The sequence below is a fragment of the Theropithecus gelada genome, chromosome 3 (genome assembly GCF_003255815.1).
Source record: "Theropithecus gelada isolate Dixy chromosome 3, Tgel_1.0, whole genome shotgun sequence".
Taxonomy (NCBI): domain Eukaryota; kingdom Metazoa; phylum Chordata; class Mammalia; order Primates; family Cercopithecidae; genus Theropithecus; species Theropithecus gelada.
Window position 1 is genome coordinate 137,437,936 of NC_037670.1, and position 8,674 is coordinate 137,446,609.

General features: G+C 38.8%; 1 protein-coding gene across 6 annotated transcripts; it reads right to left on the bottom strand.

Moving 5' to 3' along the window:
• Positions 1–1,108: 1,108 nt before the first annotated feature.
• Positions 1,109–8,421, bottom strand: GPR85 (G protein-coupled receptor 85). 6 transcript variants are annotated; one of them, XM_025379460.1, is made up of 3 exons: positions 8,083–8,421; positions 6,682–6,796; positions 1,109–5,586 (listed from the first exon to the last, which is right to left on the bottom strand). In XM_025379460.1, the coding sequence occupies exon 3, from the start codon at positions 5,414–5,416 to the stop codon at positions 4,304–4,306; it is 1,113 nt and encodes a 370-aa protein (XP_025235245.1). In that variant the 5' UTR covers positions 5,417–5,586; positions 6,682–6,796; positions 8,083–8,421; the 3' UTR covers positions 1,109–4,303. The 6 variants fall into 6 exon arrangements, with proteins under 6 accessions (XP_025235245.1, XP_025235244.1, XP_025235247.1 ...); XM_025379459.1 differs by having other exon boundaries at positions 6,682–6,799; XM_025379462.1 differs by lacking the exon at positions 8,083–8,421 and adding an exon at positions 6,985–7,094 and having other exon boundaries at positions 6,682–6,799.
• Positions 8,422–8,674: the final 253 nt, after the last annotated feature.

Sequence of the window (8,674 nt, forward strand, 5' to 3'; positions counted from 1 at the left end):
ATTTATCATCTTAGCTTCTTTCTTTTCTTTTTAATAAGAAATTAATGCAAACTGCTTTTGTTTTAATAATAATACAGCCTATGCTACACATGGCATGAAATAATGAAACCCAGTAAATGTATCCAATAGTGAATACACAGAAGTGAAGAGTTTTGGCTCTGTTTGCAACCGTCCTACAGTAATCCCAGGTGCAACCCAACTCATTATGACAGTTTAGCTGAAAAATATAATCTGTATGGTTATAAATCAGTTTCATCGTACTTGCAATAGAAGTACATTTTGGAGGGCAAACCAACTTTTCAGCTAATAGGCGATTAGGGAGTTTTATTGTATTCCAATTAAGGAGCAATAAAAATATTGAAGGGGTGGCATGCTTTAATGATAAAAGATATGCACCCTGTTTCACAAGTAACTTGGGAGGGTCCCTGCAAGTCATCGTAAGATGCACACAAATAAGTCATTCCTTTGATTGCATTTTACCCATGCATTTTCATCCTATCTTGCAGGAAGATAAGAGTATGTCAGAAAAGACACCTCCATGTCTCTTGAAGAAACTGAAATATCTCTGTTTTGGAAGTGGATAGTTGGGATATGAAGTTAACTTTGGAAGGGAAAATTTAGGTTTTGCTGTTATTATGAAGATAGAATTAACTACATGGGAGCTGGTTCTAAAATACAACATGGTGATTCGTCTAAGTGTGGGTGAAAGGTTCCTGGTGCTTTGAATAGAATAAGGGGGTTCCCTCTCAGTTGAGGGAGTATGTGTAATATATATGAGATCCCAAATAACACTGGGCAAAGAAAGATGATAAGGCCCTGAAGTGAAAATGGAGAACAGTGCATTTATGGCCATTATGACCAAGTTCTTCTTTTTTTTTTTTTTTTTTTTTTTTTTTTGACCAAGTTCTTCTTAGGAATTTTTACCATATCAACACTCAAAACTCATTGCTACTACGTATTTATTATTTCTTTCCCACTAGATTAAAAAATCTAAATGAGAGACTGTTCCGCTTTGTTTTCCACTATGCACTCAGCACCAAGCCCAGCACTCAGCACATATTTGTTGAAGAAGTAAATAAATGAACAAACAATTCAGGTAGCATTCAAGGAATTTGAGGCAAGTGGATAAGTGGCCATATTTATGTGTTAACAATAATAAATCAGTTAACTTCTATAGACAATCATGGTGTTGAAATCCAACCTGCTGATATCTGCAAAAGATAATTGAGTCAATAGGTTATCCTATCTACAAATAATTTTTTTCATCTAATCACTATGGTTAATTTTGTGTTATTTAAATAGGGTCTCAGTGGAGAACTGGTCAAGTTACTCACCTCTTTCTGCCTTGGTTAATACCTGCATAGGATTCCACAGTCGCAAACTGAATGCCTAGCTTCAGCCAGGCATCTCACAAATAAATCTATTATGTGCAAAACGAACCAGATGAAATAGTACAGACGTATCCAAGCAAACATATCATCACTATTATGAAAAACAATTTAAAGACCATTCATCTCAGATGTGTGCTAAGTCCAAGAGGGACACATTATTATTGATAATCAGTCTCACAGAGAAGTTGGACACCCCCTGTCCTGCTACAGTGGGAATGTATTTTTATGGATTAAAGATTAATTACATTAAATACTGAATTTTGGAATGAGTGTTAAAATAGATAATGTGATTTGGTCATTAAGACACTGAAGTAGCCTTTTATTTTGTTTGATTGCCACTGTTACCAGTTGAGTTACAAATGGCATTGATTCACTGAGGATGTGTCTTGTCAACTGCTTCCTGCTTGACCTGCAAATGCCAACTTAGTCAGGAGTAGGCTTAAAGTCACTGCAGTTCAGCCTGACTCACTGATCACTGGGGCTGGTCACTTACCAAAACTGTGGGAATCGGTTATTCCAAATAGCTCAGTGGAGTCGGGAAGCTTCACGTGGCCCTTGCTCTTGACTCCTCAATCCCCGACTCTTAACCCATATCTGTTTTCTTGTCTATGCAATGGTGAACCTGTTCTCTCTAGTCTTAAGATTATTGCTGAATTTTCTACTGATTGCTGGTGATATTTGAACATCTAAGCAAAGTTAACCATTATCATCATTGCAATTACGTTTCTACTGTAAATTTTTTTGAGTTGCAATCACAATGTTATCAGAACATCTTTTTTGATAAGATTTCCTTTATTTTAGACAATGATTTCAGTACCAAGGAGACTTTATTGCTAGATCCAACTCACTGTTGTGCATTAAACTTTGTCTCAGATCTAATCAACTTTGGTGTAAAGTAAAAATGAGGTCAGAATGCTCACTAATTCATGGCTTGAGCTGTCCTTATATGAGCAAAACTGAATAGTTGCATATATCATCAAAATATTTCATTGATTTATTTTCCTTACTTATATTGATACTCTCTTTACAGAAGTACTATAGCAATAGGATTTCTGTTCTATTAGATTCCTAATCTTAATTATCAAATACCAAAAAAAAAAAAAAAAAACAACTTCACAAAAACCAACCAATGAACAAAACAACAGAAAGCAAACAAAAATAATAACTTTTTCTAGTTTTGTCATAATGGTGGTGTAAACCATTCTTACAAGTTGTATATTTAGAACCCCAAATTTCTATGGTACTATGCTCCAAATTAAAGTGTGATATTTATATTAAAATTCTGAGCCAATTAACTAAGCAGGTACACATCTCTAAATACTACTGGTATTTAAGAATAATAGAGGGATGATTATAATAAACTACCAAATAATGCTTTTAAAGATAATATTATGTCAGTTTATCAGCATTATGTTGATTATCATTCATACATTTCCAGTCTGGAATATAGTAGCTACAAGAATCAAAAAACAAAACCATAATAAAGCTAGTCTTTCTAGTTTGTGCTTGCCGCCCAGATTCAAAAAAAGCTGTTAAGTGCCAAAAATGCAAAACTTATTTCAAGAAAATTAACAGGCTACACGGGTAAATTTTGGCAAATGCAACTTTATATTGAAGTTCACACATCTGTATCTTAAAGAATGAGACTCACAGACTCTAATGTATTTCTAAAATACCAGAAATCATATTATAAGCTTTCACAAGTTAAAACTGAAATAATTTAAATGACCAATACACTGAATGTGCAGAAAGTATAAACAAGACTGTGCCTTCAGTAGAATAAATGCTTCACAAATTGTGCAGGATGTCATACTAAGGCTGTGGTCTCCCCTTGACAGCTGACTTAAAATATCAACATACATCAACTGCCTGCTTCTTAGAACACTCTAGGAAGGGTAGCACACCTCAAAAGAAAATCTCATTATTTCAGTGATGTGCACTTTAAGTTTCAAACCATGTGAGAAAAAAGGAAAAAGTACTAAATGATCTTCCATGCACTTTCAGATGCATGACCATGACCAGTTACTGATTCGATTTCCCTTGACTATTTGCTCCAATGCTAAATAAGATGAAGGATACTAGATAACCCTTTAAGGCAACATGTGTTTATTCTGCATTATTAGAACTGCTCAGTTGTGACAGGCTGGTACCATTAATGTTGCCTCCCAGACCAATATCTAGCATTTGTAAAATATAAATGAATTGGAAAAACTTTATACCAAATCAACAAAAACCACATAACACAGTTCAATGCTAGCAATCTTACTAGTAGATAAGGAAAGTGGTATTTAGAAATAGCAATGTATTAATACAAAAAAGTAAACTCTAATTGGAACCAATATACTGCTTTGGAATGCTCCCCGGAACTTACAAGGCGGTTTTTAAAGTATGATATTCCAATAATTCATTGGCACATCTTTAGTGGATTACAGTACTTTAAGTCCCCAAATATTTTAGTCTTTGCAAAACAATAATAGTATGAAATGTTTTAAAGTCTTCAAACTTCTAAAATTAGTTTTTATCAACACATTTACCTCATGTCAACTTAATTTATTAAGATGTCCAATGCTAATTGTTTTTTGATGTTTTTTCATATGTAGTGACATACAGAGCATTTAGCACTGATACTTAGCACCTGCTACTTTCATTATCTAGTTTTTGACCACATAAAGAAACTTAGGGCAGTGGTTCAGTCCTTTCTTAATTACAAACCTTTGCTGGCAGTCAGCAGGATCACTCTGAGATTTAAAATAGGATTATAGGTGAACTATTGCAAAGACTGCAGAATGTTGCCCAAATCCTTAAAACTGCTGATTCCATTCTTGAATTTCTTCTCAAGATATGGCTATGGGCCACAATTGCTCAGCAGAGAAGGTTAGTTTTCACAAGGCTAAAGATTTACAGATGCTCCCTCATATAACACAGTAAGGTTCCCTTGGTAACCTGGATTTTCTGCAGTAAAGAAGGGTTGTGCTGAAACAGCGCCTCAGCTCCCTGTTGGAGAAAATGCAGACAAAAGGATTGATTCCTGCTTGGGCAAAACTCATCCAGACAGCAGCTGTTAGAAATCCCCCCGGTACTACAGGCCCTCTTGCGAAAACTCTCCAATAACAGGCCACCAGGTAGGGGCCCCACAAGGTTAGAAAGAGAAAAGTCATTATATAGAACATTCTGCTGATTCTTTTCTCCATTTTGAACTCGTCTAAGACCAATAGCCTTCTTCTGCCTGTGGTGTTTGCATTTTGCCTGATGCCCAGCAAGGTGGGTGGTGTGGGACCCCTTCCAAATCCTGCTAGCCAATTGGCAGCTGCCTGGCCACTGGCTCCAGGACCATGAAAAGTCCAGTTCTGGCTGACTGCTGCTACAAACTGGACTGGCTTCATTTTCCTTCGATCATGGACGAAAAATATCAGCTTGAGGTAGACAAGCTGTGTGGCTAGGAGGATGAGAGCAAGAAGCAGCATAAATCCTAAGGAATCATTAGCCCTGAAGGAGCGGTGTTGGAAGGTGCATTGATCTTCCTCCCTAATGAATGAGTAAGTGCCCACATCTAAAACCGGGGGAAAGGCCATGGCCACAGATAGAGTCCACACCATACAGATCACAGCCAGACACGTCCAAAAGGTCAGCCTCTTTGTATAGAAGCGGTGATGGGCGATAGCTAAGTATCTGGTGACACTGATGCAGAAGAGCATGAAAGCAGTGTGGAAACAGGACAAAACCCCCAGAAAGGCAATCACTTTGCAAGTCAGAGTCCCATAAGTCCAGGTAGAGCCATTTTTGACAGAGTTGAATACAAATGGGAAACAAATTGCAGATCTGAGGATATCTGAACAGCAAAGATCCAACAGGAAGTAGTAAGGTGCTCTATGCAAGCTCTTATCTTTCACTAGCAAAATGGAGATCAGGAGGTTGCCCACCACGCTGACTCCTATTATGAAACCCAAGGAAGTCAGTTTCAGAAAGGCTGTTAGAGGCGAGAGATTTTGCAAAATGTTGTCAGCTGCATGGCTATAGTTCGCCATAGATGGATGGAGGATAAGGATACAGCCTCAGTCAAGTCTCATGATCTAGACATAAGAACAAGGTAAAGATAGATCCATACATTTTACTGAAAATATAATCCGCAAAGAGAACTGATCTGATCTGCAGTCATGCTTCCTCTTTTCTTCCATTTGATTTGCCATCAGAATATCTGGAAAAAAAAGAGCTATCAGTTCTTAAGTTAACAAGCAATGATGTCAGACAGTGCTAACATAAAGCTGTTCACTTATGGGGAAGCAAATAAAGTTTTAATTTTCAATACTAATATTTGCTTTACTAAATATTTTTGCTTGAGATTTCAGAGAATTGGCTTGTTTAGTTTTCCAAGCTAAGTGAATTTTAAAATGTCCCTATTTTGGACAATATATATTTGATTAGGTACCTTCAGGAGAGAAGGAATAAAATGTCCCATTCTTGTAAAATCTGCCAGTCCAGGAATTAACCGGTAGAATTGCAATGGAATCTACAAGATTGCTATTAGGAGGCAGAGACACTACCTACATTTCTTTGAGATCCGTTAGTATCTGTCAGTGTTTCACAGGCAGCTTCTCTGTTTGATGTGGGTCCAAAGAACCTGTGCAAAATATGTCTTAAGTGCCACTATTCATGCTGCATAAGAGTATTTGTTGATTCATCTTAAAGCAAAATTTCAAAATTGGACCTCAAAATTAATAGGAACTTACTTGTCCCAAGATTTGATGTGATTTAATCATTTGTCTTTCCCTCTTCACCCTACCCCCCATTTTTGGCAAATCTTTTAAGCCCACATGATTATTAAAATGGTTAATGTAAATATTGGACAGGGAAACACACCCAGAGGAATAATGCACTTCCATTTGTAAACCTTGGCTGCCTGGATTCAAATGAATATAACATGAACCTGTATTTCTTGGACAATTAAGGCTTTCCCATTTACACTGATAACCTTTGTTGCAAATCACAAGTGGCTTCTTTTTAAAACAAAATGCATATTGTCTCATAGGTGCCTGGACCACACCAGGGAAATCGGCTTCCTCTGTTATTCCCACCAAGCGTGTTTCCTTTGCCACTTCTCACTGGCCCGGAATATGCTGATGGAAGCCCAGGCAAAACTGCGTTCGATGATTTTAATTTCCCCACCGGTACATCCTAGGGTAAATACTGATCGCATCATGCAACATTACGAAACCTGAAATCCGCCACCCCTGGATTTATAATGGGGGGAGGGTGGAGGAGGGGGAGAGGGAGAGAGACATGCATTACATACGCGAAGATGGGGAGAGAGATTGCTTCTGTGCTGCAAAGGAACCGTTCCCGGTGATTCGCAGTCTGATATTCCTCAGTCTTGAAAGGCTTTCCAGAAATGGAACTCTCAGTAAGCCCTACTGAAGGTGCATTGTCTGAATGTACTTCCATTATGCAGTTTATTGTCACACACACACACAAAACCACACACACACACACACACACACAACCTGAGGGAGGGCTCTTTCCCGGTGAACCTGCAGTTTCATCAACATTGTGCATTGCCCCACATCCCCCAAACTTAACCAAGAGTATATCCTCCTACCTGTTGGCGTTGGATATCCCGACAGACTATAGCTTCTTCTTTCTATAAATTGCTGATTCTTTTTTTTTTTTTCTTTTTTTCTTTTTTTCTTTTTTTTTTTGCCTTAGTGCCTTGACTGAGCATCCAGGCAGGGCTCGGCGGCGCCTGCGCGCTGGAGCCTCCTTGAGCTCCAGCCGCGTCCTCCCCTGTCGCAGCGGCACCGTTTCCCCCAGTAACGCAGGGGCCGCGGCGGCGGCGGTGGCGAGGGCGGCGGCAGGGCTGCTTCAGCCACTGTGGAACCAACGGGAGCCCCTACCTGTCTCCAGAGCTGGCCGGGTTTATTGACTGCCCTGTCCAGTTCAACTGGCAGCATTAAGCTTTTGTCCCTTCGTGGCTGCTTCCGAACTTCCCCCACACCGCCCCCTGCATTTGTAGTGGGGGGTTGGAAAGGCCCTTTCAGGACCTCAGGCCCATCCTCTTCCCAAAGGCAGCGCACGAGGAAGTCACAGTGCCCGGGACGCCCGCCCCCTCCCTCAGCTTCCCGGAACCCTAACCTTCCCCAAACATTTTCTTCCTTTTCCTTTTAGGGTGGTCCACACCACCGGAGGCTTCTTTTAGATTTTTTTTTTTTTTTTTTTAAATGATGTCTCCAGCTAACCTTTAAATTTGCAGGTTGGCTGGAAAAAGACAAGAAAAGAATGGGAAAAAAGAAAAAAAGTTATTTATTTATTTATTTTCCCCATAGTCAAAAAATCTTTTCAATGGGGAAGAAGGGAGGCAAGTTAGGGCAGCTCTGTCTTTGTTAGTCATCTTCTATTCTCCAATGCACGCAAATATGCGTAAAAGTAGGGAGAAAGCTAAGTTCAGAGGACAACTACAATATGATTTACATTCAGTCTACCTTAAAGGATGTCACTAAAGAATCAGGCTTATAAAATGTTTAAATGGCTATTCCTGGCATTCCACCCCACCAAGCAACAGTATTCCTTTTCCCTTCTTGCAAGTTCAGCTGACCAATGATGGGTGATGTCAAAGCAGTTATCTGTACAAGTTTCCTTTTTTCCCCTTTGTTATTACAGATGAAAAATACTAGAAACATAACGAATACGTAAAACTTACACCAGTCCAAAAGGTCGGATGATACCACAGACACCACATAGCCTGACACGTGGGTGCTTAGGAATGCCTCTAGAATCATGCATTTTCTTATTTTACCATTCCCGAAGAGTTTTGTTTGTGGGGATGATATAAAATTTTAAGCAAGAACTCCCCAGTTCTCCTATCCGAAACTAGCAGACATGCTTTCATTAATTCCCAATGTAACACGTCTGCTTCTTTTTCTGCATGCTTATTGCTTTATAATAATCTGTTAATGAAACAAAAAATAAAAATCTTCTCTACAGTGATAATCTGATCTCGAGACGGCAGTAAAATACCTCATTGCTGGATGGTGAGATTGTGACATTCAGGGGAACTCAGGCCAATCAGCATACAGATAATATGGGTTAATTTACATACTGTATTTCTATTGGACTAGCCGAGGTAAAGCCTTATCTGTTTAAAGCTTGATGTCACAGTCGTTACACAAAGCCCTATGTTGGTAATACTGAAATGATGTTAAATTTCCCTGATTTGTTCTTGAATTTCCTACGTCCATTTAAATACATGGATGATAGTTTGTTTTTTTAGAAAAGAATATACACAGGGCACT